Below are 27933 nucleotides of genomic sequence, written 5' to 3'. Positions count from 1 at the left end.
AGTGGAAGAGGACTCCAGTGGCAACCTGTGAAGCTCTGGTGAACTCCATGCCCAAGAGGGTTAAGGCAGTGTTGGAAAATAATGGTGGCCACACAAAATATTGACACTTTGGCCCAATTTTGACATTTTCACTTAGGGGTGTACTCACTTTTGTTCTGAGTGTTTTACAGTTGGTTTGAGGCCTCTAGTTCAAACAGTCATTGAGTTTAATTGAATTAGAATATTACATACATTTACACTACTATACAGTATTTATTTTAAAACATATAGTATGTACATTCCACAAACAGAGCCTTGTGTCATGAAAGGGATATTTTTTAACAACATTTCACATTTGGTGTGATGTCATAATGACAAATGGTTCAATTTTTTAATTGCTTTATAGGGATAATAAAACTGATATGAAAAAATTCTCCATTTTTACATTCAGCTTTGTGCAGTGTAATAAAGACCTTTTTATGGATTTCCAAGTTGGTTTGGCTTGAGGCTGTGATTGGCACAGAGAATGTAATGGGCATTTTCACAAATGTTAAATATAAAGCTAACTTTACCACACTGTGACATAAAGGGTGGACTAAGACATTTATCTCGTTTTAGTTTTCCCAACATTTCTTTAGAAAATGAAAATGCTTTAGACGGATGGTGCACAGAGCATGTAACAGCACAGCAAATGTTCAGTTTAGATAGTGACTTGTTACACATAGTAAAGTATTTGTATTTATTGAAGGAATATATGTAGCCGGTAGGCAGGTAGACAGTGGCCCGTGCTCATGTTTATTTATAACTTATGCATAATTTGTCATTTAAAAAGCTTTAATCTATAGACAATGTTACACAGGACCCTAATTATTTAGTCAACACTCAGCAACGAGTGTCCGGAATCTTAACGTCTCATAAAAGGCCGCCATTTTATTTCGAAATTAGAATTTAGAATTGGAATTGGAGTAGTGTGTGTATGTCATCGTGCAGCCAGGACAACTACTCAGATTTAAGACGTTAACCTCTTACATACAGACAATACTTAAACCAGCATGGTGGGCTTTATAGGAACACATTTTCAAAGAAAATGACTTCTAGCTTGAAGACAGCAAAGGTAAAGTTTTACATTTTGACTTTTAAATACAACAGTGTTGAGCAAATGTTTCCAAACCTGACATAGGGTTGCCACGCCTGTTGTGCTGTATTGAAAAATATAATGCTGCAATTTGTCCCATATTTTCGTACACAGGTACAGGCCTTAATGTTAGATGGGTTACCTGTACCTAACAATGAATACAACTGATAGGAAAAAAGTAGCCATAAAATAATCATGCTTTAGGCCTGTGGTCACGAACACTGTTCCTGGAGATCTACCTTCCTGAAGATTTTAGCTCCAAACATAACCCTGCCTACCTGACCATTTAAGGCATCATAACTGGTCACTTTACTGAAATAGTCAGACAAACACCAGAACAAAGTACTGTCAAGAAATCATATTCTTATCTAGAGGTATTTTGGTGTGGTCTTTAGAACATGTAAAGACTAGAAACCAAATTTTGAATATAATTAAACCAAAAAAGGACCTCCTATGACTGCCTGGTGCATAAAACTTTTGCCAAATATTAGTGCACGTTTTTACATATCTATTTTTTAAATAATGGGTACCCCAGGTGGTCCAGGGGCTGGAAAACAACCGCTTATACAGCCACATTACCTTGTGTTGATTAAACTGATCAAATTATTCATACTGCTTAATGCTTCTTGTGTTTTCTTCCTTCACAGACAGATTAGTGCTCACAGACAGATCAGTGCTTACCGCCACCTCTGGTGAAAGTTACCGCACGCCACTGTCCAAAGGCATCCACTCTTCAGGGTGCTCCTCCTACTACTTCCACAAAAGCTCTACCTGGTGTGTAAATACAAATTTTAACAGAAAAGCTGGTATTTAACACTGTCAAAACTGTTACTCTGACCTGTCAATTAAAAACATTTTAACAGAAACTCCATCAGGCACCTATTAGATAAAGTCACAGGACATGTTAGACTCATTACAAATGTTGATGAATGAATCCGATTTTGATTAGAAAACAATGCAGATAATAAACAGGAGTCACTTTAAGAGAGATGTTAGGTTGTTGTGAATAATAATGAATGATACAGACATCTGGTATAATTCTCTGATACTACAATAAGGAAATTTACTGATCCTTTATTAGTGTGCTGATTAATTTGGAATAAATTTCCAGTCTTGGTTCTGTTTAGACTGTTTAAAAAGTCTTAAAATCTTAAATATATTTGAACGAAATCAAAGTGAATTCTATTGTTTGCTTATTTTGCCATTCAGGGCACATTTATCAAAGTTTATCATGCTGAACTAACGTTCAGGGCTAAACAACACAATGTCTGCAATTCCCTTCATAAAATCTCTGAGTAAAGAGTAGTAAAGAGAAATGGAATAGTAGTCAGAAGGAATATAAAAAATCTTGCCTGATGTGTTTTTTCTGTGGTTTTACAGGAAAAAGAATGACGGTCCTAGAGCAGCTTGAAGTACAAAAGAGTAACACTTCTGGAAATGCTCAGGTGGAGCACCTCCACAAGCTCCAGGCTCCTGCTCCACCCACTGTCCCCAGAAGAGGTACCTCTCACACCACTGCTCATATTAAACAGTTTATCATCCACTAAACATACTGAAGCAATTGCAGTCAACATCTAAAACTATTTCTGAAGAAATACAGCACTGTTAAAATAAAGTACAGTGCCTTGTATAAGCATTCACCCCCTTTATCATGTTTTATAGTTGAATATTATGGAATATGTTTCATGTTCATTACATATAATCCCACTTAGGTCCATTTTCATTCCAGGTTGTAACACTATAAAATGTGGAAACTTTCAAATGGGCCAAATACTTATGCAAGACACTGCCAGCTGGCAAGATATTAAATGTATATGGCACTACAAGTTCTTAAACTTTGTTCTATTGGACATTCTAATCACATTTGTTGTGTTTCTAATACACACTATCTGTTAATTTGGTTGTTTTCTTGAAGGACGAAAGTTGCTCCCAGCCCAGCAGGAGAGACTAGAGCGTATAAAGGCTCATCAGCCCAACATCAACACACCATGGTAACTATTTAAAAAAAAAAAACACTACCTGAGTCATCTTTAAATTGTCATTATTAATTTATCTGTAGTGAACCTTGGGTTATTGTTTGTATACTTTATGCCCAGATGAACCTGATTTCTCTAACTCTTACTCTCTCTGATTGCTATAGCGGGACTCGGTGGGTGACTGAGTATACGGAAAACTTTGGTTTGCCGCAACCTGTCCGCTTAACTCCGGAGAAAACTGCACACTGGAAGGCCTCGATCTTTTATAGCACACGTAACCCTCATTCTGCAGACAAGTGTCGACACACCGAATATCAGGCTCTCTACAGTCCTGAGGTAGTATAAAACTCTGTACTAATTATGAAAGGGCAGTTACTCCAGCCAAAGGGTTTAGTACTGACTCTCTCTGTTCTTATCACAACTATCCTACCATTATTATTTTTCTTCCAAATGAAACTGTGCAGGATATTGGGTCCCATAAAGAGGGCCAAATGGATTAATTACCTTCTCTGTATGTATGAAGTTGCAGTTTAAATACTTGTGGTCATTATTTCATCGCTCTGTACCTTAAATCTCTTTTTAACAGATCTGCACCGGACATTTCAACCTTATTCTGTACAGAGTCTGTAAAGTTTTACATTTTGGCTTTTTAAATACAACAGAGTTGAGCAAATGTTTCATAACTGGTCACTTTATTGAAATAATCAGACAAAAACCAGAACACAGTACTGTCAAGAAATCCTATTCTTATTTAGAGGTATGTTAATGTGGTCTTTAGAACATGTAAAGACTAGAAACCAAAGTTGGAATATGCTTAAAAATGACAGCTTGTGTATAATCAAATGTAAAAGCAGTACAGATTGCAATAGCAGAGTTTAGCCACTATACAGTAGAAGTTAGAAATGTAGACTAAGGAGATATTATCTAGACATGTATGGACTCTTCATGATTACAACTTCTTTGTGACCTTCTGACATTAGTTACGTTAGTTATTTAGTTTGTGTTGTAAATTGCAGTGTCTGGGTTTTTAAAAATTAATTAATTTTTTTTTTTGCTGTTGTTGTTTATTTTAAACCAAAAAGGACCTTCTGTGACTGCCTGGGACATAAAACCTTTGCCAAATATTAGTAAAGTGCACTTTTTTACTTATCTATTTAAAAAATAATGGGTACCCCACCTGGTCCAGGGGCTGTAAATGACCACTTATACAGCCACATTACCATGTGTTGATTAAACTGGTCAAATTAAGCAGGATGATTAATGCTTATTGTATTTTCTTCCCTCACAGACAGATCAGTGCTTACAGACAGATCAGTGCTCACAGACAGATCAGTGCTTACCGCCACCTCTGGGGAAAGCTACCGCACGCCACTGTCCAAAGGCATCCACTCTTCGGGGTGCTCCTCCTACAGCTTCCACAAAAGCTCTACCTGGTGTGTAAATACAAATTTTAACAGAAAAGCTGGAATTAACACTATCAAAACTGTTACTCTGACCTGTCAATTAAAAACATTTTAACAGAAACTCCATCAGGCACCTGTTAGATAAAGTCACAGGACATGTTAGACTCATTACAAATGTTGATGAATGAATCCGATTTTGATTAGAAAACAATGCAGATAATAAACAGGAGTCACTTTAAGAGAGATGTTAGGTTGTTGTGAATAATAATGAATGATACAGACATCTGGTATAATTCACTGATACTATAATAAGGAAATTTACTGATCCTTTAATAGTGTGCTGATTAATTGGTAAGGTTCCAGTCTTGGCTGCATTTAGACTGTTTAAAAAGTCTTAAAGTCTCAAATATCCATCCATCCATCCATCCTCCACTGCTTATCCGTTACTCGGTCGCTGGGGCAGCAGCTCCAGCAGCGGACCCCAAATTTCCCTTTCCCGAGCCACATTAACCAGCTCTGAATGGGGGATCCTGAGGCGTTACCAGGCCAGTGTGTCGATATAATCTCTCCACTTGGTCCTGGGTCTTTTCCCAGCTGGACATGCCTGAAACACCCCCCTTCGGGAGGCACCCAGGGGGCATCCTTACCAGGGGCCCGAACCACCTCAACTGGCTCTACTCTGAGTTCCTCTCGGATAACCGAGCTTCTCACCCTATCTCTAAGGGAGAGGCCAGCCACCCTCCTGAGAAAACCCATTTCGGCTGCTTGTACCTGTGATCTAGTTCTATCGGTCTCTACCCAGCCTTAATGACCATAGGTGAGGGTAGGAACGAAGATTGCCCGGTAGGTTAAGTACTCATTCCACAACCGGAGTAGGCACTCCATTGGTTTCCTGCTGAGAACCATGGCCTCAGATTTAGAGGTGTTAATCCTCATCCCAGCCACTTCACACACAGCTGCGAACCGATCCAGTGAGTGCTGGAGGTCATGGACCGATGACGCCATCAGGACCACATCATCTGCAAAAAGCAGCGATGATATCATCAGGTCACCAAACCGCAACCCCTCCCCACCATGACTACACCTCGATATCCTGTCCTTGAATATCACAAACAGGATTGGTGACAAATCGCAGCCCTGGCGGAGACCAACCCCCACCTGGAACGAGTCCGACTTTTTGCCGAGCATCCGGACACAGCTCTCGCTTTGGGAGTACAGCGATTGGATAGCCCTAAGTAGGGAAACCCTCACCCCATACTCCCTCAGCACCTCCCACAGTAAAGCCATGGGGACCCGGTCATATGCCTTCACCAAATCCACAAAACACATGTAGACCGGATGGACATACTCCCAGGCCCCCTCCAAGATCCTTGCGAGAGTAAAGACCTGGTCCGTTGTTCCACGACCAGGACAGAATCCGCATTGTTCCTCTTCAATCTGAGGTTTGACTATTGGCCGAACCCTTCGTTCCAGCACCCTGGAGTAGACTTTACCAGAGACACTGAGAAGTGTGATACCCCTATAGTTAGCACACACTCTCTGGTCCCCCTTTTTGAACAGGGGAACCACCACCCCGGTCAGCCACTCCTTGGGCACTGTCCCCGACTTCCACGCAATGTTAAAGAGGCATGTCATCCAAGACATCCCCTCCACACCCAGAGCTGTCGGCATTTCTGGACGGATCTCATTAATCCCTGGGGCTTTGCCACTGTGTAGTTGTTTGACTACCTCAGTGACCTCCACCAGGGAAATTGACGATGATCCCCCATCATCCTCCACCTCTGCCTCTACCATAGAGGGCGTGTTAGTCGGATTCAGGAGTTCCTCAAAGTGTTCCTTCCACCGTGCAATTACTTCCTCAGTTGAGGTCAACAGTGTACTGTACACAGCTTGGAGGGTTCCCCAATTCCCCCCTCCTGAGGTGGCGGATGGTTTTCCAGAAACACCTTGGTGCCGACCGAAAGTCCTTCTCCATGTCCTCTCCGAACTTCCCCCACACCCTCTGCTTTGCTTCTTTCACGGCAGAGGCTGCAGCCCTTTGGGCATGTCGGTACCGGGATAACACATCCTGGAAGGCCTCCTTCTTCAGTCGGACGGCTTCCCTGACCACCGGTGTCCACCACAATGTTCGAGGATTACTGCCCCTTGAGGCACCTAAGACCTTGAGACCACAGCTCTCTGCCGCAGCTTCAGCAGTGGAGGCTTTGAACATTGCCCACTCAGGTTCAATGCTCCCAATCTCCACAGGGGTGCCAGGAAAACTCTGCCAGAGGTGTGAGTTGAAGATCTCGTGGACAGGGGCTTCCTCCAGATGTTCCCAGTTCACCCGCACTACCCGTTTGGGCTTTACAGGTCTGTCCAGAATCTTCCTCCACCCCTTGACCCAACTCACCACCAGATGGTGATCAGTTGACAGCTCTGCCCCTCTCTTCACCCAAGTGTCCAGAACATGCGGCCTCAGATCAAATGATACAATTACAAAATCGATCATCGACCTTCGGCCTAGGGTGCTCTGGTACCACGTACACTTATGAGCCTCCTTATGTTCGAACATGGTATTCGTTATAGACAATCCATGACTAGCACAGAAGTCCAACAACAAACGCCCGCTTGGGTCTAGATCAGGGAGGAATGGCCTCCCTGATCTAAACCCAAGCGGGCGTTTGTTGTTGGACTTCTGCCCATGTGCGCGTTGAAGTCTCCCAGCAGAACTACGGAGTCCCCTACTGGTGCCCTATACAGGACTCCGTGCAGGGTCTCTAAGAAGGCCAAGTACTCTGAACTGGTGTTCTTTGCATATGCACAGACAACAGTCAGAGTTTCCCCCCCCACAACCCATAGGCATAGGGAGGTGACCCTCTCGTCCACCGGTGTAAACTCCAACATAACAGCGCTAAACTGGGGACTTGTGAGTATCCCCACACCCACCCAGCGCCTCACACCCTGGTCAAATCCAGAGTAGAATAGAGTCCATCCCCTATCCAGGAGTATGGTTCCAGAACCAAGACTGTGCATTGAGGTAAGCTCCACCAGGTCTAACTGGTAGCGCTCCACCTCCCGCATAAGTTCCAGTTCCTTCCCCCACAGAGAAGTGATGTTCCACGTCCTCTGCTGCCCGAGTCTGGTCCGTTGAGGCCCCAGACCTTCACTGCCACCCATGTAGCAGCGCACCCGACCCCCACAGTTCACCCCACGAGTGGTGGGCCCATAGGATGGAGAGGGGGGTGCCAAGTTGCTTTTTCAGGCTTTGCCTGGCTGGGCTCCGCGGCAAACCCAGCCACCAGGCGCTCGCAGTCGGGCCCTCCCTCTGGGCCCGGCTCCAGACGGGGGCCCCGGGCTTCCTCCGGGCAGGGTAACTCCTCCTCCCTTTGTTTTCTTCATGAGGGTGTCTTTGAACCATTCTTAGTCTGGCCCCTCCCCTGAGAGCACTTTGACTTGAGAGACCTTACCAGGAGCACAAGGCTCCAGACAACACAGCCCTCAGATTCGTAGGGACACACAAACCTCTCCACCACGGTAAGGTGACGGTTCCCGGAGAGGAGTCAAATATATTTATATATTTGTCCCCAAGTCCTCAAATATATGTGAACGAAGGAATTCGAATTCGGTGTTCGATGGAGTAAGACGCGAAGTTGGAGGCTTCTGCTGATTTCGATTAAAATTGTAATTAATTAGCGCTTTTTGGTCATATAATATATTTTGACTTATTCTACTTTGTTTCCTTATTTGCACTTTTAACTTTGTGGCAAGTTAAGATGTCTGGAAAGAACACGAAAACCTGTGGTAGCATTCAGACACGACTGAGACCTAGTGTGCGTGCCGCGAGCGAGTTCCCTTCTCCCCCTGAATCCGCGTCCCCGAGCAGTGACCCTGACTTCACCGCACTCAAGCTTGAGTTGCTGGCTTCACTGAGGAAGGACATTGACGATATTTTTAAAAAGGAGTTTCAGGTGATGTTCAGGGATGCGTTGTCTACTATCCAGCTTGACCTGCAGGCTATGAAAACACAGCAGGCTGGTGATAAAGTCGCTACCGATGCTACCATATCAACACTGAAAGGTACTGTTGGGGAAATTCGGCATGCTCTGTCTGGTTGCACCGATGACATAGTTCATATGAAGACTACTATCGAGTCTCTCACTGAGACGGTGACTCAATTAGAGAATAAATGTGAGGATTTGGAGTCGAGGTCACAGTGCAATAGCATTAGGATAGTCGGAGTTCCAGAGGGCGCTGACACCTGTACAACTGCTGCTGTAGCGGCCTTGTTAAAAGAGGCGTTTGGTCTGGAGAAGGAGCCAGTTCTGGACCAGTCCCACCGGACCCTTCAGCCGAAGCCCAAGCCTGGTGAACGACCACGAGCTATTGTGTGCAGATTCCACTATCACAGTGACTGTGTTGATATTTTACGCCGTGCGAGAGAGATCCAGCAGATTAAAATGAGGGATTTGACCATCTCCGTTTTCCCTGACTACACAGCCAAGACAGCCCGGGCCCGGGCCGCGTTTAACAAGGTGCGGCGTCAACTTCGTGGTATTGAGGGCACTCGCTATGGAATACTTCACCCAGCTCGGCTTCGCATTACATATAACGGTGTTCAGAAGGACTTTATTTCAGAGGAGGAACCAGGAGACTACGTTAAACTCTTGATATCGGGGTGAACTGCATTACCTGGAGTTTTTTTTCACTTTTATTCTTTTTTTGCACTCGGCCTTCCAGCTCTACAGAATTCGGATTCTTATTGAAGATATTGTCGGTGCATTACTTCGTCTAGATTTTGTGGCCTCACTCCTCTTAAATTTACTTCTGTATTAATGTGCTTCTCTGTTTTGATGCTCTGACTGGGTTAGAGTTTATTTCATTTTATTAGTGTTGTTTCCTCATCTTTACGTGCTACACTGTGTTACATTATTTGTTACTATTATAAGTCTTTTTTGTTTTTATTATAAGTCTTTAAAAGGTAAGGACATTATATTTGTTAAAGTGCGCAGACTATTTATCAGATTTCAGGTCAGTAGGGGACTTTTCTCTTACTGGAATTTTTTTTTGTTTATGTAATTTAGTTGGTTAATTCGGCTTACTCTTTGAGTTGTTTTCACATTGTAGACAAGTCTTGATGGGAAACACTGCTGTCTCCCTTTGTTTTATGGAGACTTTGGGTGTGTTGGGGGGGAGGGGGGTCCCACTCCGGCTGGGACAGGCACGCCTTTAAAATTTATTTGTTGGAACGTCAGAGGCAATCCTGTCACTTTTAATCACTTTGTCATCCTGGTACTTTTAATTTTGTTTTCCTTTGTTTTGTTTTTTTTTTGTTTTTTTTTCTGCTTCTCAATGAAATATTTGGGAAGGGGAAGGGAGGAGAGAAGAGAAAAGGTAAATGAATCACATGAAAATGAATCACATGTAAATGAATCACATGAAAATATAGTCCCGTTTTAATCCACAATCAATGTTCAGAATGTATAAAGCTACAATTTAGACATATATATATATATATATATATGCATGTATGTATGTATGTATGTATGTGTGTGTGTGTGTGTGTGTGTGTGTGTGTGTCTGTGTGTGTGAACGAAATGAAAGTGAATTTGTGCCTTGCATAAGCATTCACCCTCTTTTCCAGGTTTTTAACTTGAATATTATGGAATATGTTTCATGTTCATTACATATAATCCCACTTAGGTCCATTTTCATTCCAGCTTGTAACACTATAAAATGTGGAAACTTTCAAATGGGCCAAATACTTATGCAAGACACTGCCAGCTGGCAAGATATTAAATGTATATGGCACTACAAGTGCTTAAACTTTGTTCTATTGGACAGTCTAATCACATTTGTTGTGTTTCTAATACACACTATCTGTTAATTTGGTTGTTTTCTTGAAGGACGAAAGTTGCTCCCAGCCCAGCAGGAGAGACTAGAGCGTATAAAGGCTCATCAGCCCGACATCAACACACCATGGTAACTATATATATATATATATATATATATATATATATATATATATATATATATATATATATATATATATATATATATATTTTTTTTTTTTTTAAACACACTAAATGAGTCATCTTTAAATTGTCATTATTAATTTATCTGTAGTGAACCTTGTATTATTGTTTGTATATTTTATGCCCAGATGAACCTGATTTCTCTAACTCTTACTCTCTCTCTGATTGCTATAGCGGGACTCGGTGGGTGACTAAGTATACAGAAAACGTTGGTTCACCGCAAATTGTCCGCTTGCCTCGTGCTCCGAAGAAAACTGCATGCCGTTTGGCCTCGACCTTTCGGAGCATACCCAACCCTCATTTTGGAGACAAGTATCGACGCTCCGAATACCAGGCCATCTACGGTCCTGAGGTAGTATAAAACTCTGTACTAATTATAAAAGGGCATTTACAGTAGTACTTATAATAATTACCAGACTCCATTACATTTACAGAATTTTTTAACTTAGCCAGTTTTTCTGCAACTAGTACTTAGTCCAGCCCTTGTGTCTTGTGCTGACTCTGTTCTTACCTAAACTTTCTTTTTTGTTATTTTTTCTGGCAAATGAAACTGTGCAGGATATTGGGTCCCATGAAGAGGGCCAAATGTATTAGTTACTTTCTCTATCATATAAAATTGTAGTTTCAATACTTGTGGTCATTCATTCATCATTCTGTACCTTAAATCTCTTTTCAACAGATCCGCACTGCACAATTCAACCTTACTCTGTACCGACAGCTCCACGGAACGGCTTAAAAAAGGTATTTTATCATATACCTTATCAGGTATTTTACCCTTATACTTTAAGACAGCTTTCTTTATTTTTTTCTGGTAGCATCTATCTAGTGCTCTATCACTGCACAAATTACAAAGCACAGCATAATATACACAAACAGTTAGCATCTCACCATATTTACAGTTTGATCACTGATTATTGGAAGTTAAAAACCTTGAGTTATTTTTTTTATACCTTATCCCCAGATGTAGAATGTAAAATATTTATATATAGCATATCATAGAGAAACTTCTGCTGGATTATTCTATTTCCTCTCCACAGCAGATCTCTGGGCGGCAAATGAAAAAATTTGAATGCTATTTTTTTTGATACACTGGATATATAAAAAAAGTCTACACCCCTATTTTAAAATTGCATACACACAAAAAAGACACAAAGAGTAATGCATGAAGCTTGTTTGGGACTGCATGCTGCGTTTGACTCTCCTAGGAAGTGGTCACTGGATATTGTGGCTATGTTAATATCGTTATATCGCACAAGCCGAGATACAGTGCTTGTTTAACTATAGTGCTCAGTGCCAGCTGAGGAGGACAGCTCCCTAAAAGGCTGGGTCTCTCCTAAGGTTTCTCCATAAATCAATCTAAGTAAATATAACAGGTCATTTTTCCTCACCACTGTCACTCTTTTGGCGTTTATGCGCTGGGCAAAATATATTGGCAAGTAAAAGCAGATCTATTAAGTAGAATGCAGAATGCCATACTGCATTGCTTAACACTATATAAAGTTGAGGAACGTGTAGAGGACATTGGACGTTGGATGCTAACTAACTTCCTTTTACTTAATTCTGATCAGACAGAAGTACTTGTATTAGGACCACGTGTAGCTAGAAGTAAGCTTTCTGATTACACAGTAACTCTGGATGGACTTTCTGTGTCATCATGTACAGCAGTGTGTGATTATTGACTCCAGTCTGTCATTTGATGCTCATGTAGATAATATTACTAGGATAGCCTTCTTTCATCTCAGAAATATTTCTAAGATAAGAAATATATTGTCACTACATGATGCAGAAATATTAGTTCATGCTTTCATCACCTCTAGACTAGATTACTGTAATGCCTTACTGTCTGGATGTTCCAGTAGGAGCATAAACAAACTCCAGTTAGTCCAGAATGCAGCTGCTAGAGTCCTTACTAGAACCAGAAGATACGACCACATCACCCCGATCTTATCCACACTGCATTGGCTCCCAGTGAAATCTCGCATTGATTATAAAATACTATTATTAACCTAAAAAGCACTAAACGTTCTCACGCCACAGTATCTAAGCAGCCTTTTGGTTTTCTATGATCCGCCACGCCTACTTAGATCAAAAGATGCAGGATATTTGACGGTACCTCAAATAGTGAAGGCTACAGCAGGGGGAAGATCTTTCTCTTATAGAGCCCCACAGTTATGGAACAGTCTTCCAATTAGTGTTCGGAACTCAGCCACAGTCTCAGTGTTTAAGTCTAGGCTTAAAACCTATTTGTTTACTCAAGCCTACCCTGACTAGACTTTCTGTTACACTAAGCACAGTCCTAACAATCTCTTCTCTCTCTCCTTCTGTTGAGCCACACACGATTTTATAGAGATACTAGAGATCCTGATCCTTTCTGCTCTCCGGACCTGCCTGATCCGTTTCGGATGTCCTACCTCTGGATGGAGCTCTCATCTACTCCAATTCCAGATTGCTGGGACTACGGCTGCTTCTAAGGCCAACCAGACTTCATATAAATCCATAATGAACTTTTACACACTATCTGTTGTTACCCAGATGAGGATGGGTTCCCTTCTGAGTCTGGTTCCTCTCAAGGTTTCTTCCTCTTAACATCTTAGGGAGTTTTTCCTTGCCACCGTCGCCACCGGCTTGCTCAATTGGGATAAATTCGCACTTTTAATATCTGTATACCATGTTTATATTTCTGTAAAGCTGCTTTGAGACAATGTCTATTGTAAAAAGCGCTATACAAATAAAATTGAATTGAATGGAATATATAGGGATATCATAGCCATTTAATCTGTTTATTGTAAACCTTTATTTTCCATGAAGTGATGTGTTCCTGGTCCACTTTCTAAGAAATCTGGACAGAGGACACAAGAATAAAAAGAGTTTAAAATCACAAGGGGGATATGTGTTCATACTTGACACCATGGGAGGTTTGTCATTTTCACTGATAGTTCAGATGCTCATGGTCATCCTTGATTTGTTTACTTATATTCTTTATTATTGTGACAGAAAAGGAGGGACTAAATCTGGAATGTGATGTTCAACAAGCACATTTGATTGTGCTTTGATTGTAAATTTGATTTATAATAAATTATAAATTTACTAAACATTGCTTATTGTCTTGCTTTATTCTGTGTTGTGATTATAAATTGATTTGAGCGCTGTGGAGACAGCAGCTGGCTTCAGGTTCAGTTTCTGAATCTTTCTACTTAGCTATGTGAAATGTTTTATTGAGCACATGCTGTTTCTTCTATGTATACTTAATATAGGAATATATTAAATATTAGAAACTAAAATGTTATGCTTCATTATGGGGACAGTTGTTGGCGTTAGACTTTACATTTCCCCCTAGACTGTCAAAGTTTTTTCCTCACTTGTTAATTTGTTAAAATAGTCTTTATGGTGCGTGAGTGTGATAGCGCGTGTGCGGACTCAAAACGGCAGCAAGAAGCGCGCGTAAATGGATCATCTCCTTGTCTTATTTACACGTTTTATCTACGAATAAACATGAATGAACATCAGATAATATGTTACAAAAATAGAGTCCTGCTTGCAGAACTGCATCACCTCTCATATAGTAACCCAATCCAGGTTTTAACCGCAGGAAGAAAAAAAGTCAGAAGAAATGGCAAAAAAGTGACTGAAATTGAACTGAAACACATGAAAGATACAAATGAAAGACATTAATATATGGGTTAAACAGAGTTCTTAATGTCAATTTGGAGGAGAGCATGGCAAATTTTGTATAAAATTTTGACAAAAGCAAATAACTGAAAATACACACGACATGAACATCCTGTAGACATTAATAAATGAACTGTTGAACTGTTAACGCATGCGTGGTAAAAATAGGACGGCAGAGTCTCGACGTAACTTTGCGCATGCGCATTGCGGATCGACCGAAGGACACGGATTGGACTCCTTCACCGTATGTTTAGAGCATCTATCGCTGTTTGTTTAGAAGCGGATTAAACCTCACCACAGTGTTCAGTGCTAACCACAGTTTCAGAATGAGGCACAGTTTATTTTACGGCATTATTCGTTTGAAATATCCGCAAGAATGTTTAAGACACTATCCTTTTAGGGTTTTTCGGGCTTTATCGGATGCTGCTAACGAGCCTTTGAAAAAGTGGACTTTCACAGTCAGCCCTTTTATTAAAGTTAGTTGTCATGTATACTGTAATGTCTCAGTACAGCCTCTGGATGCACACGCATTTCCGGGAGCGGATCGGGTGTTTGTTGCTGTACACGGTCGCAGCGGTGATGACGTCACTGCACTGGACAAGGTTCAAGTTCACTATGATGATCAGAGCAAGGAACTACAAGTTGTCGGCGACGAGACCATCAGTAATCTGTCTATAGAACTCACAACTCCTATTAAAAGTGGTGTGTGCTCTACATTTCTTTTATTGTGTCTTGGAGGTGTGGTGTAATATTAGGCATCTCACTTTCATGAGACGGTCATATCATTTAAATATGGATTTAAAAAGTTCTCCATGGAACATTCATTCATTCATTCATTCATTCATTCATTCATTTATTTATCTATTCATCTTCAGTAAGTAGTCTGGGTTGTAGTGGATCCAGAGGGAACACCGGAATCCACCTGGATGGGATATCTGTCCATTCACAGGCCACTATGCACACACATTCATTTACTCATTTACACTCATTTAAACCTACGTTCAGAAATAAAGGTACCAAACCTGTATATTTCCTTGGAGTGATACCACCAAGGGCATACGTTTTGTTTCTTTATTGTGTATATTTTACCTGGAAACCTTTAAAAATACTTTAATGAGCAAAATTATCTCTTGTGGACCACTATTGTATTGTATAAGGTAATTAAAGGTACACCACATTCACTTTCCTACGAAAAATTAACATACTAATGTTACAAATATGTCATCTTGATGGTGTCATGCTAAAGACAAGAAAAAGCCAAGTTTGATAACTTTATTTCTGAGAGTGTATGGGTAATTCAGTGTAGCTAGTTTACCTACCCTAACATGCTTTTGGGAGGTGGGAGGAAACCGGAGAAACCAGAAGAAACCCACAAAGACAGGAGATCCTGTTAAACTCCACACAGGCAGTAACTTGAGCTCCAGGAACAATGCTACCTGCTGCGCCACTGTGCCACCCTCTATGGAACAACAGTACAGTTTAAATTACCTGTACTGACTCCATGACAATACTTATGCATGTTTTTTTATTAGTTAATAGTTACTTATTGTTGATATTAACAAACTATTTCTAGAGCATCTGATCTAGATGGTCATTTAACATGACACTTGTGCAAACTTTATTTGTCTCTGCAGACCTTCATGTTGTTAGTCATGGGAATGGCAGTGTGAGGATCCAGAACATGGAAAGCGAACTGTGCGATGTACAGACAGAAAGAGGTCACTGTGTCCTACAGTCTGTCAAGGTAATGCATATTCAATTTTAAAACCCTATGCTACAATTCAAGTTTTGCATTTGATTAGACAGCAGTTTTTATGCTTAGTAAAACGAACTGTCCTAGACCAAGCACATATGCATTATTACTTCTGTAGTGTTCATAGCTCTTCTTTTGTGGGGTTCATTTTTTTCTAGAGTCACAAAGTGCAGGTACGGTCTAGTGGAGGAAACATCGCTGGCATGGGAACCATCCATGGCAATGTGGAGATAATGACTGCAGGACACAGTGTAAACAACCCACATCTTTTTTCATACTGTAATCTACATGTATTTTACAATTTATTAACATTTAATGATGACTTAATTTGTGTGCAATTTCTAGAGAGTTGACATTAAGAAGGTCCAGGGAACGTCCATGAATATGTCCACAGAACATGGTCCACTAAATGTGAAAGCCATTTATGCTGAGTCCAGTGCTGTGGATTCCTCTTCTGGGAAAATCCATATTGGGCACATACACGGTGAGAAACGAGTGTGATCCAGATCCTTTCATTTCAGAGGCATTACCAAGAGGTTGCTACACAAAATCTCTGGGTTACAACAACAATGAAAAACCTATAAATGTTGATGAGGTGAAGCTTTCTATTAGGAGACTTCTGCTCTGATTTATTGAATAGGTGAAGCACTTGTGAGGAGTGACACAGGAGATATCATCATTGGTATGTAAATTTGCTGCCTGAAGTTGAATGTAGAAATGTTTAATGTGTTAAACTCATAAAGACTTACTCTTATCCTGCCAGACAGTTCTAGTGGAGTCCTAACAGTACACACTAATGCTGGAAACATTGATGCGTATGTGAGCCAAACAGGAACAGCTGAGCTTCATACACAGCAAGGTATTTTACAGCACCAATATTTATTAAAGCTTTCTGCTTCTTATTTAGCCGTGGACATGGAATTTTGGCCACATTTGTACAGTAGGTTGAATGCTCTGTTATGTATTTTGTAGTTTTGCAAACTTCCACTAGACTTAAACTGGTTTTTGACCTCACACTGGTCATGAGTTGATACTGGTGGTCTTAGAATGCATAATGTAAAGCTTCATAATTACTGTTTTATTTTTTAAAAATCATCACAAATCTCTGTGTAGAGTGGAAAGTGTGTCCTACAGATATAATCTTCTTCAGTTTTGAGGGATTTTGTATGCTGTCCTGTGCTTAATAATGCCATAATAAAATGGCCTCTAATATGTTTGCTTCTAATATAAAGGTTAACTAACAACACATAATAATGTAAAGAAGTACAAAGTGCAGTTCATTTCCTAAAAAGCTTTCTCCTTACCTGTTACACCTGTGGAGGTGCTGTGAGTGTTCGTGTGCCATCCACTTTAAAGGCCTCTGTGCAGTTGTGTGGGTCGACAGTGGAAGCCAGTTCAGAGATTGCTCAGGAGACACAAATCCAGTCATCTCAGGGAAAAGCTGTACTTACTGGTGAGTAGCTTCTTTATATTAACCAAGATTCTAGCCAAGCAAGAAAAGGTCTAACTTTACAGTTTACACTTATACAATTTATAATTTGACACATTTTATCCAAGGTGTTGACAGTTATAACACGAGTACATTTCCACTAATTGACCAGAAAGCAGTGAAACAAATTTGTTAAATGCCACTTCTTATTGACTTACACCTGATATTGAGTATTCTCCCGTATGCACAAACATGAGGACCTGCTTATATCATTGATTTCAAAGAGAATACAATAAAGATAATGGCACTTTGACATAACCATGCACCAAACAATTGGAAAAGTTTCCTGGTTCCGTGATCTATACCGTACATAAAAACATGAACAGATGCCAATATGTCCTTGTGCCTTATAATCCCTCCTGTTTTCATACAATAAGAACACACTATGACTTTACCGCGGTAAAGAATGATGCCCTTTGACCAATAAACAAGTATAATAAAAATTATAATTTTTTTTATTATTATTATTTAAAAATAACAATAAACCTAGATAGGATTAGTGGAGTAAATGCTAGTGCACAGTGCTGCTACACACGGGTCAAAAGGCAGTCTTTTTTTTGTTAAGACATTTACATTTGAAGGCACCGATGATAAAACGATCAGAGTCACATTGTGCATGAATTCCAGAATTTGAATTTAAAAGTTCAGAACCTTGTTATGTCATAATAGTTGAGAACAGAGAAAAACTTGATGATATTCAATTCAATTTTATTTATATAGCGCTTTTTACAATAGATACGTTCACTAGACCCATTCATAGTCTTTATGAAGACACCAAAGGTTAGCAGCCATTATTGTTTACATTGTGTTAATTGAAGCATGAAAAATGCTTGTGCGTACTCTGATCTTTCTTTCGTGGGTATTCACAGTAATACAGTGATGAACTTATACTAATTTATTCAACTGAGCATGATCAACATCACTTAAATACTGAAAACTCTCAATATACATTATACATCAATCTCAACTTGAATATTATACACAATTCTTTCATTTACAGGGAGTTCTTTTTCTGCCTTACTTCCATATATGTGTCTCTTCTTTGGTTTATCGGTCTGTTGAGGATACTCATCCATGTTGCTTGATCTAGTACTGAAGTTTGCTGAGAGCAATTACTAATGAGATATGTTGAAGAAATTTGACAGTAAGTTAACAATGAAATTCACTCAGCTGGGTGTCCACCATTACTCAAAGCCTATTGGCTGATTTCAGTCATGTGACTGGACTGTGATCATTTTCTCACAGTAGGCTATGGACTCTGATCATTTTTCCATAGCATGGCTTTATTTTAAATGGAAAATTCTGTGACCCTGATCTTTCTATCATCCAAGTACATTTATGAGATCATTCTTCAATGCTCAATTAACAGCCGTTGATGCACAACTCCAAAAATACAGTTTTGTGACTCTGATCATTTTTTCATTGTGGTTTTCATCTTATTATCACAAAAATCAGAAAACAGTGGGTCTTTTAAGGGCTAATAAATGCAGCAAACAGTATAAAGCAACATCTGTGGGATATTAGATACATGTCAGTCTTTGTACTCATTGTACTCTGCTACAGTAACCGCATTGAACTGCTCTGTGTTCAGGGTCGTTGAATGGTGGCACACAGGAGGACTGCTGGATCAGTGCCACTGCTGACAGAGGAGCCGTGAGCATGAAGGCCCAGAGCTGGTTTGAGACGCTTAAACTGGGGAGCTGAATGATGATTCACCTTTAAATTCAACATTAAAATAGTTATTATGTATAGTTTTGGTTTTGTTATGTGTACAGTGTACTATTACTGTTCATACAGATGTCAGCAAATAAATGGCAAACATCACTCTCTGATCTCACACTTTCTTTAGAATATACAGCATTTTAATACATATGTGTTAATAAATAGCCATAACTTATACTGTATGTGGTGACACTGCAGGGTTTCTGCAGTATAAGCCATAACTTATACTGTATGTGGTGACACAGCTCCAGGGTTTCTCAGGACCGTGTGGAGTTTTGTCCATGTAGGTTTCCTCTGGGTTCTCTCGTTTCCACCTACTTCCCAAAACCATGCCTGTAGGTCGATTGGCTACTCTAATTTGCCCCTTTGTTTTAAATGTGTGTCTGCATGGTGGCCTGTAATAGACTGGTGTCACAATCCAAGTATATTCCTGCTTCACACCCAGTGTTCCCGGGCTAGGCTTCAAATCCGCCATGAACCAGATAGCAGTATGAGTCTGCTTGCACTTGTGAAAGTCTCCATTTTGTTCAGGCCTTATGGTTCTCAGGCTGTAATTTCCTCTGCTTTTCTTTTCAAAATATAATGTAGTGTTTCCAGGCTTTTCCCACAAAGAGGAGGCCTTGCTTAGCTTATAGCAAGTCACTTTGCACAAATGGGAGATTGCAATGTGATGATGATGACAATTATTATTATTGTTCTTTAATTATTATTTCCATGTTAAGGAATAATAGATAGCATTGTATGGAGAATATAAGCTCATGGAATTACACATTTAAATGTCACATTTTGGTTAAAAGTTTTCTATAAATAGTCTCTGGGGGAAACTGAAAGACAACAAAACAAGACACAAGTTCACAAAAATGCGATAAATGTAATAAAAGTAACATAACAGATTGACTTTTTTGAATCCATCTCCTCTTCTCTCTGGCATTACACTCCACCAGTTTTGTGTAAATAAATCTTTTTCATAAGCAGTATTTACACAAGGTTGAGACGCACCCAAAAACTCCGTGAAACCTTTTGATTGGCCACTGATGCAAGACGTTGAAACGGGCCGTATTTCCAACCGCCCTATACTCCCTCTATTAGCGCACTACAAATGGTTTGAAGTAATGGCCTCTGCATCCTGTGTAGTGCACTTCTTTATCGCATAAGTACACGTTTAAAATTCAGCCATGGAGTTTTGCTGTAGCAAGAAACAAGTGCGCGTTTGACCAGCCATGGGTCGTCCAAGAGGCTGTTTACTTGCAGCAAGTGTTCTTTAAAGCTTATTAATGAAATATTACAGTTATTTCATGATGGGAGAGGACGGGGTATTACAAAAGCTGGGTAATATGAAGGCTCTGTTGGGCATCGTAGCAGGAGCAGGAGCTTCGTATGGACTCTACAAAATGTTGCTGCGCGCCTGCAGAGAAGATCCAGAGGGAAAGAAAATAAAGGAGAGAGAAAGTGGGAATATACAACCAGGAAGTCTGATGGCCAAAGTGTCTGGATTTAATGTTGTTAGTGGAACTCTGAGAACAGAAGTTGCGTCAAGTAAGCCAAAATACATGACACCAAATGTGTAAAGCTGTGATCTAAAGCGCAGGTTCCCAACCCTGGTCCTGGAGAACCTCCTGTCCTTCACTGTGTTCTCCAGGACCAGGGTTGGGAACATGGAATCTAAGCAATAAAACCATAATATAAGTCATATAATTACTCCTATTCCTGCTTTTACCTGAAAGAGTTAAATCTTCTAATACTTAGGGCTTTAAAGGAAAATTCCATCCTGATGCATATTAAATGGGTTCACACTGAAATATTTCTGATGTGTGCAGTGATTCTGGGGCTAATTTGTTAGGTGGTGTTGTATTTGGAACATTCCCATGAGAAGTTGTAGTTATGTGCTGCACTGACGTCACCGGGGAACATTGTTATTACAAGCGCAATTATACTGCATTCATTATCAATTAATTATTATTATTCATTACCAACTCCCAAGTCCAAAAGATCTGTTTATATGCCTCTCATTTACACTTACAGCATTTGGCAGACATACTTATCCAGAGCGACTTAGATTTATCTCATTTATACAGCTGAGCAGTTGAGGGTTAAGGGCCTTCCTTTTTCATGGGCCCAGCAGTGGCAGCTTGGTGGTGCTGGGATTTTTCTGATCAGAAATCCAATGTCTTAACCACTGAGCTACCACACCAAGTCGTCTCTCCAACTCGCAATTCTTACTCAGAAAATCATAGTTTTCCGGGAGCTCCAACTTGTCTGTGTTGTGATTCTGTGATGTCACTTCAACATGGTGGAGCTCATAGTGAAAAGTAAGAACAAAATGTAACAGTGGGATTTCAGTTATTTAAGCAGTCTTTTGAGCTTATGTTTAGATTTGAAATTGTTCAATACTGGGGTATATGTTTATTAATTCAAATGGTAATTGGCTTTCTGCAAGATTTTTTTAATCAAAATGCTCTTTCATGTCATTTTTGGCACTAGTAACTGTGAATTTTCACATCACTTTAAAAAAGAAATTAAGCACTAACCAAGCAACTCTTTAATTCCAGTTTTTGTAGACAGCAATGGAAGAGTAGAAATTTCCAATTGATGTGATGATTCATTTGGCTTTTTCTGGTTGGAGGCTGGGAATTACATGTTGTGATTTCTAGTCAAATGCAGCAAAAATCTCACTGTCAGCAGGTAGATGAATGGCATTGAGAAACCGTTAAAAAAACAACCTGAAAATGGACCCGCATGTAAATAGAGGAAGTTTCAACAACAACAAAACATCTAATCAGAATTTCATTACAAAATAAATCTTGGATGCGTTTGAAGATCACATTTTAATTTTAAAAAAAAAAAAAGGGTAATATGTAAGTTGTCCAGGGTGGATTTATCCTTTAACACTAACATTTGAAGAACTGGTATTGATAGAATCATCGTTTTTCTCCATCCTCTTCCTCTCAGGTGAAATTCTCTCCAAATCCCCCAGCAGTCTGGAGCCTCGACACCTCAGCATGCTTCTATCTCTCCTACAGAGCTGCCCGAACCCAGCGGAGAGAAAACAAGTCCTTATAACTTTAGGAAATGCTGCAGCTTTTACAGTGAACCAGGTATTACATGTAAAATTTTTCATCCATTAACAACCCTTACATTTACTACATTGGATGATCTTCTTTTCTTGTGGATCATTCTCATGTCATAAATGACCTATAAGAGGGTTATTGAACTAAAATGTTTTAAAAGCAGCTACATAAATCTTTTTGTTTAGAAATGTCCGGATAAGCAACTAACATGACCGAATGAGGACAACGGTTACCTTTTAATGTTTACTCATTAGTGATTATTTTATAACTATAAATAAAACACATCAATTTTAAGTCATATTTAGTTTCATACTGGCGCGTCACATTGCCGCTTGTGACTTTCGACATGGACTTTGAACAGATGAGATGTCTGTTTTGAATTTGACACTGGGAGATTAAATAGCCGTTCATCTTTCTCTTCCCATTCATCAACCATTATATTTTTATTCTAAACTTTTCTTTTTTTTCTTTTTTCTTTTTTTTTTTACAAGTCATGTTGTCAGACCAGAGAGGGTAAATAAAAGGAAAAACCTGTTAAAGAGTGGGAAACCCCGCCCCTTTCACAGCTAATGTCTCTAGCCATATTAGGTCTGATGAGCTACGTTCAGTTAAAATAATTTACACAAATGCTTGTGATAGGATAAACTGAAATGGATCTACTACAGAAGCAGAGTTGGTTTGAGTCATGAAAACTTGGGCCGCTAACCTACGGCCAGCTTGTGTTTTCATATGTTTATCAGCTTTGCTACAGTATTGTTTAAAGGAATTGGTTCTGTCTGCTGAAATACTTCAGCTGGGTCTGCATCGAGAGTGCAGTCCACCAGTTGAGGACCCCTGACTTATAGTCTTTTAGTCAACCTCCAAGATGGACTAACAGGTTACGTGTGTCTAATAAAGTGGCCAATATTAGGTCCAGCAGCAAAGCTGTAGCTGATACGCTCATATCAACACCACATACACACTACCTTGCCACTATTTCATTATTATCGCTGCTGTGCTGCTGTGAGAATAGGATCTGTATTGGTATTATGGTGGCCCCTTTCTATTGAGTGCTTCGGGGCAGAAAGACCATACCCCTAGTTCCAGTAGCTAATAATGTTCTTAGCCAAACGTTTTCCTCCTTCCAGGATCTCCTTCGTGAATTTAGAGGTCTTCATATCATTGCCAGCTTCCTTTCTGACCCTGAACCTGATGTCAGAGTGCAGACACTGAATACCTTGAATAACCTGAGCATGAACATCCGTAACCAAGAGCAGCTGCAGGTTTGCCTCAGAGTTTTGAGACATCCTCATTGCAAAGGTTCTTGCACAGCACTGCAGTGATCTCCAATCTCCTCCTGTTCAGATCTATGTTCCTTCAGTGTTGGAGCTGATTGAGATGTCCCCTGTGAACTCGGATCTTCAAATGGCAGCACTGAGGTTACTGACAAATTTGACCGTCACAGATAATCATCAGCATTTACTGAAGAACTCCATCATGCTGCTCTTGTCACTACTTGTAGTGAGCAACAGTGGTCTTCAGGTGCTTTAAATATAGCAGTTTTTGTGTTATTTTTTTTATGCTGTTGATCTCATGGAGCATATATGTTTACACATTTTACTCTTTTCACATCTTTGCCCACAGATCCAGGTTTTAAAGGTTCTAGTCAATTTATCATCTAATCCAGACATAATGGACGAAATAGTACAAGCCCAGGTAAAGTATGGCTACATTTGCTGAAATAAATGGATGGTTTTAACTAATAAACTCCTCTTGAATGGGTTACTGTGATTATATAAGTTTTGGGGATAATATTGTCAACAAAATTATAAATCCTTGAAAATTTTTCAAAAGTACATATGTATAAAACTGACTCAGGAAGCGATACATATTATTTTGCGATCTCACAATATATGTTCTCCAGCTTTGGACCAGTTATGGCCTTATATGCAAATTAACAGAGGATGACTTGCATACAGTAAATAGGCTCATTCTAACATTATTGACAGCACAATACATTCAATGATGTCAGTTTTAAGGGCATACATTTTAGAAATAGCAATATTATTTTTATTGTTATTATTAATATGTTTTATTTTATTTTTATAATATTATTTATACTTGTACAAGTGTACATCTGAGGAATGCTCTATGGGGCTTAAGTTTTAATGGATTTTGTTTAATGAGGGACACTTAAAGCAAGGAGGAATATATAAGAAATTAAATGCCAAAGAAATAGACAAAAGAATGTCTACTCTCTGCATTTGGGATTTTACTTTTACAGGCTCCTGCTTCCCTGGTGCTCCTCTTTGATTGCTGCACAAGCACAGAAGTGCTTCTTCGCCTTCTGGTCTTCATAGGGAACCTGCGGGCTTGGAGACCATCTGCACAGGTAGCCGAAGCTCTGAGGAGGCGACCGGACACCCTCTACTGTGTGCTGCTAGACAGCTGCTCTCAGATACACAGCAGACTCCCTCTGCTCCTCTCCCACCCTGATGGAGAGGTCAGAGCTCAGGTGGTGCGGCTCCTCGCTTAAACTCTCCTCTGGACTCCACCTTGAGCTCCATCAGACATAAGGTCCAGTCCCGCCTGGCCAGTGCACTTAAAAATACAGCTTACGTGTGTAAAAATATGTGTGTTCAGTGGGATTGCTTCTCCTGATTCAGTCTTTATTGAATGCAAATATTTGGTGAAGTAATGAACAACTAATAATGGGTCTATATGAAACTAAAGGAATTCTGCAGCGTTTTCAAACTAAACTCTGCATAAAGGTTCCTCAATGTTTACTTGGGTTGTTATCAGTTCTAGCTTTTTAAAGGGGTTCTGAGTTTCCCTGAACACTTTGCTGTAGAATTGTAAAGAAAATACTGGGTTCTCGCACAGCGATAAACCAAAGAATCTCTGTAACCTTTTTCTGTGATTACCACATAAAATTGACACATTTGCTTATTGAGAAAAGAACACAAGATCTGTTTACTCAAACACACTTATAACTAAAACCAAAAACTCTTATAACATAAACATTTAAAATATATGGGTATATAATACAGACTCAAAACTACAACCATTATATTAAAAGGAATATGTCTTGGGATGAGAGAGACATGAAAGAAAGCTGTTATAAAATTTTGCGTAACCACAAACTCTTCTCTCTAAAAAATTGTTCTGTGGGAATTAATTGATTGCTTGATTGATTGTTTAATTTTATTTCCAAATATCATTGAATGAAAAGCATTCTACAAACATGCATACTCGGTATAAAGGTTTATCCACTGCCCCAACTACTGATTGTATTGGAAAAACTCAGCAGTGTTCTGTTAAAATGCATTTATTGTTTTTTAGAAGAAACATTTATCTACATCTGAAAGTGAAGCCACTCTTTTTGTCCTCAATTTTCACTCCTTTGTGCTTATGTCCCTCCTGGAAGGCAGCAAGGGAAATGTACAAGTAAAAGGAAAAGCAGTGAAAGTAAACAGATTTATATACATACAGGTGATACATTAAAGGGGGGAAAAAACACTGCCTCTGTTATGCTGTAGAGAGCATTTAGAGTGGAGTGTCACTACAAATCAGTACAACGTTCTTCTGTTTGTTCCTGTGATGAAACATTTCTGTCCTGATGGGGAGTGGTCTCTTCCAGGATGACTCTGCCTCCAGCTGAATTCTCACTGGATGGTTTATTGAGGATGAAAATAATGGAAATCATAAGCTGTTTTTTTCAGTCACTAGAGCTCAACACAACTGAACACCTCTGGGATATTTTTGGACACCAACTGAAGGATTCTATTTTGGAAGAATTGTGTTCATCCATTCAACACCTCCAGATACTTGGAGTCTATGCCAAGGTGCATTAAACCAGTTCTGGTGACTCATGTTTCCTTTAATTTGTCACCTGTCTGTAAATATAATGTTAATTCCTCAGGCTAGTTTCAGTGGATAGTATGTGCTCAGTGATTACCTCCTGAGAGGTACCCCTCCTTTGCCACATATCAAGTTGCAAGTGCCAAAAACTCTAACCAATGAATGAGTGTTTCACTCTAGCTGGTCTCCTACACACAAAGTGCTTCCTGTAGCTTTCTTTTTCTTAGCTAATCATATATTGCAAAAGTAATATATGCTTGAAAGGTCTTTGTGATGGACAACAGATGCAATTTGAATGTTTAATTTCTCCAGTGCTGTGTATTTTTCTGCATGTGTTGAGTGCAGTGCAAGTATTTCCCTGCTTATGTATTATATAACTCTGCATTATGCTAGGTGTGTAATTGAAAGACCTGTTTGGGTAATATATAATTACTGTAACTGGAAAAGCCAGTAATGTGAATACGTTTACGAATTGTACCGTAGTTGTGTGAATTTTAGTGGATCGGTTGTCATGTGCTCTGCTACAGTTGTCATTTGGTCTTCTACAGTTGCATTTTTCAGAGTAGCATAACATGACTGCCACTGCTCTTAATGATTGCTCAATTGAGGCACATTTTAATGTTTGTATGAAAAACTTTGAAATAAATTATTTTATTTTGGATAACTATCATTTATGACTGTTTATTTGACTCCTTATACAAGTAGTAGTTAATAATATAATAATGCATATGCACATGTGTCTGTAAATGTAATAACTGGATAGCATCTAGCACATCTAGCTTTGTACCTATATTCCTTGGACCTTTTAACAGCTACTTCACATTACTGTCTTTGCAGAGTTTTGGTGTCCTCTCTGTATCCGTGTGGGTTTCCTCCAGGTTCTCTGGGTTTCCTCCCACCTCCCAAAATCATGCTGGTGGGTTGGCTTCTCAAAAAAGCGCTCCTAGGGGGGAATGTGTGTGCATGATGCTCTGCTATTAACTGGCATCCCATCTTTGGTGTATTGAGCCCATTGGTCCTGGAAAAGGTTCCAGATCCACTGTGACCTTGAGCAGGATAAAGTGAGTTACTAAAAATGAACAAATGAATGAATGTTAGTAAACAATTACTGACTATACCCTATTAGTTGAAGTATGGTTCAGGACTAGGCTTATGCAAGACCCAAAATATTTTGTGGTAGTGGGTGGGTAGGAGGGATCGTCCAGGTACGAAGCACTCAGGGTGAGGAAAGGCCATGTTGATTAAGATGGGATCTTCATTATTTAGAAAATATAGCATGTAGGAGTGGAATTTTATTTTAAAAACACTCCTGGCCACTCCTGTAGCCCTCTCATCCCTACCTCTCATCTCAAACACTCCAACCTAATTTGGTGTACAGTTACAGACTGTAGCTCATATTTTGCATGCACAGTGTGTGTTAATCATCACCTGGGCCATAATCAGTGTCAGTTTCTGACCACAGCACCACTGCTGAGTGAAGAATTGTATTTATTTTATTTTATTACATAAGAGCTGTAGAAACCTGAGTACACATGTATACAGTGTTTATATGGTATTACCTTGTATGGTAACAACCAGGTGTTTGGGGGTGTTCAATGATGCTGTGGTCTGTATAATGTTCTGTATTGATCTGTGGTGGTCTGTAGTGGTTCTGTGGTGGCTCTGTAGTGGTCTATGGTGGTTTAGTAGTGATCTGTGGTGGCCTGTAGTGGTATGTGGTGGTTCTGTAGTGCTCTATAGTGATCTGTGGTGGTTCTGTAGTTATCTGTTGTGGTTCTGTAGTGACCTGTGGTGGTTCTGTAGTGCTAGTGGTCTGTGGTGGTTCTGTAGTGATCTGTGGTGGTTCTGTAGTGCTAGTGGTCTGTGGTTGTTTAGTAGTGATCTG

At 39.8% G+C, this 27933-nt stretch overlaps 3 protein-coding genes and 1 long non-coding RNA gene across 5 annotated transcripts; all 4 read left to right on the top strand.

The window, feature by feature from the left end:
* The first annotated feature begins 951 nt into the window (after window positions 1–951).
* On the top strand, window positions 952–1887 carry LOC108268499 (uncharacterized). The gene is made up of 2 exons (XR_001813322.3): window positions 952–1093; window positions 1762–1887. It is a non-coding gene; the product is annotated as an uncharacterized LOC108268499 (long non-coding RNA).
* A 611-nt stretch (window positions 1888–2498) lies between these two features.
* On the top strand, window positions 2499–13536 carry LOC108268498 (uncharacterized). 2 transcript variants are annotated; one of them, XM_017473522.3, is made up of 8 exons: window positions 2499–2614; window positions 3030–3105; window positions 3255–3426; window positions 4379–4523; window positions 10379–10454; window positions 10682–10859; window positions 11187–11248; window positions 12855–13536. In XM_017473522.3, the coding sequence occupies exons 1-7, from the start codon at window positions 2503–2505 to the stop codon at window positions 11241–11243; spliced, it is 816 nt and encodes a 271-aa protein (XP_017329011.3). In that variant the 5' UTR covers window positions 2499–2502; the 3' UTR covers window positions 11244–11248; window positions 12855–13536. The 2 variants fall into 2 exon arrangements, with proteins under 2 accessions (XP_017329011.3, XP_017329012.3); XM_017473523.3 differs by having other exon boundaries at window positions 12837–13536.
* An 827-nt stretch (window positions 13537–14363) lies between these two features.
* fam185a (family with sequence similarity 185 member A) lies at window positions 14364–19245 on the top strand. Its single transcript, XM_017473400.3, has 8 exons — window positions 14364–14878; window positions 15811–15920; window positions 16088–16180; window positions 16275–16413; window positions 16570–16611; window positions 16693–16788; window positions 17251–17382; window positions 19010–19245. Exons 1-8 carry the CDS (start codon window positions 14503–14505, stop codon window positions 19120–19122), a joined length of 1101 nt encoding a protein of 366 aa, XP_017328889.1. The 5' UTR covers window positions 14364–14502; the 3' UTR covers window positions 19123–19245.
* Window positions 19246–20301: 1056 nt separating this feature from the next.
* armc10 (armadillo repeat containing 10) lies at window positions 20302–26718 on the top strand. Its single transcript, XM_017475140.3, has 6 exons — window positions 20302–20676; window positions 22090–22235; window positions 23336–23470; window positions 23553–23729; window positions 23832–23903; window positions 24472–26718. Exons 1-6 carry the CDS (start codon window positions 20415–20417, stop codon window positions 24721–24723), a joined length of 1044 nt encoding a protein of 347 aa, XP_017330629.1. The 5' UTR covers window positions 20302–20414; the 3' UTR covers window positions 24724–26718.
* The last annotated feature ends 1215 nt before the right edge of the window (window positions 26719–27933 follow it).

Source organism: Ictalurus punctatus, chromosome 8 (genome assembly GCF_001660625.3).
Source record: "Ictalurus punctatus breed USDA103 chromosome 8, Coco_2.0, whole genome shotgun sequence".
NCBI classification, from domain to species: Eukaryota; Metazoa; Chordata; class Actinopteri; order Siluriformes; family Ictaluridae; genus Ictalurus; species Ictalurus punctatus.
Note: the sequence above shows the minus strand (reverse complement) of the source record. Positions and strands in the feature narration are given on the sequence as shown.

What these genes read in the sequence shown, in the direction of transcription:
- LOC108268498 (XM_017473522.3), top strand. Translation starts at nt 2,503, where the DNA reads ATGACGGTCCTAGAGCAGCTTGAAGTACAAAAGAGTAACACTTCTGGA. An exon ending in AGGCTCTCTACAGTCCTGAG is followed by an intron (nt 3,427 to 4,378) that starts GTAGTATAAAAC and finishes CTTCCCTCACAG; the next exon opens with ACAGATCAGTGCTTACAGAC. An exon ending in CCCGACATCAACACACCATG is followed by an intron (nt 10,455 to 10,681) that starts GTAACTATATAT and finishes TGATTGCTATAG; the next exon opens with CGGGACTCGGTGGGTGACTA.
- fam185a (XM_017473400.3), top strand. Translation starts at nt 14,503, where the DNA reads ATGAGGCACAGTTTATTTTACGGCATTATTCGTTTGAAATATCCGCAA. An exon ending in TAATGACTGCAGGACACAGT is followed by an intron (nt 16,181 to 16,274) that starts GTAAACAACCCA and finishes TGCAATTTCTAG; the next exon opens with AGAGTTGACATTAAGAAGGT. An exon ending in TGAGCTTCATACACAGCAAG is followed by an intron (nt 16,789 to 17,250) that starts GTATTTTACAGC and finishes ACACCTGTGGAG; the next exon opens with GTGCTGTGAGTGTTCGTGTG.
- armc10 (XM_017475140.3), top strand. Translation starts at nt 20,415, where the DNA reads ATGAAATATTACAGTTATTTCATGATGGGAGAGGACGGGGTATTACAA. An exon ending in GAGAACAGAAGTTGCGTCAA is followed by an intron (nt 20,677 to 22,089) that starts GTAAGCCAAAAT and finishes TCTTCCTCTCAG; the next exon opens with GTGAAATTCTCTCCAAATCC. An exon ending in TGAGCAACAGTGGTCTTCAG is followed by an intron (nt 23,730 to 23,831) that starts GTGCTTTAAATA and finishes CTTTGCCCACAG; the next exon opens with ATCCAGGTTTTAAAGGTTCT.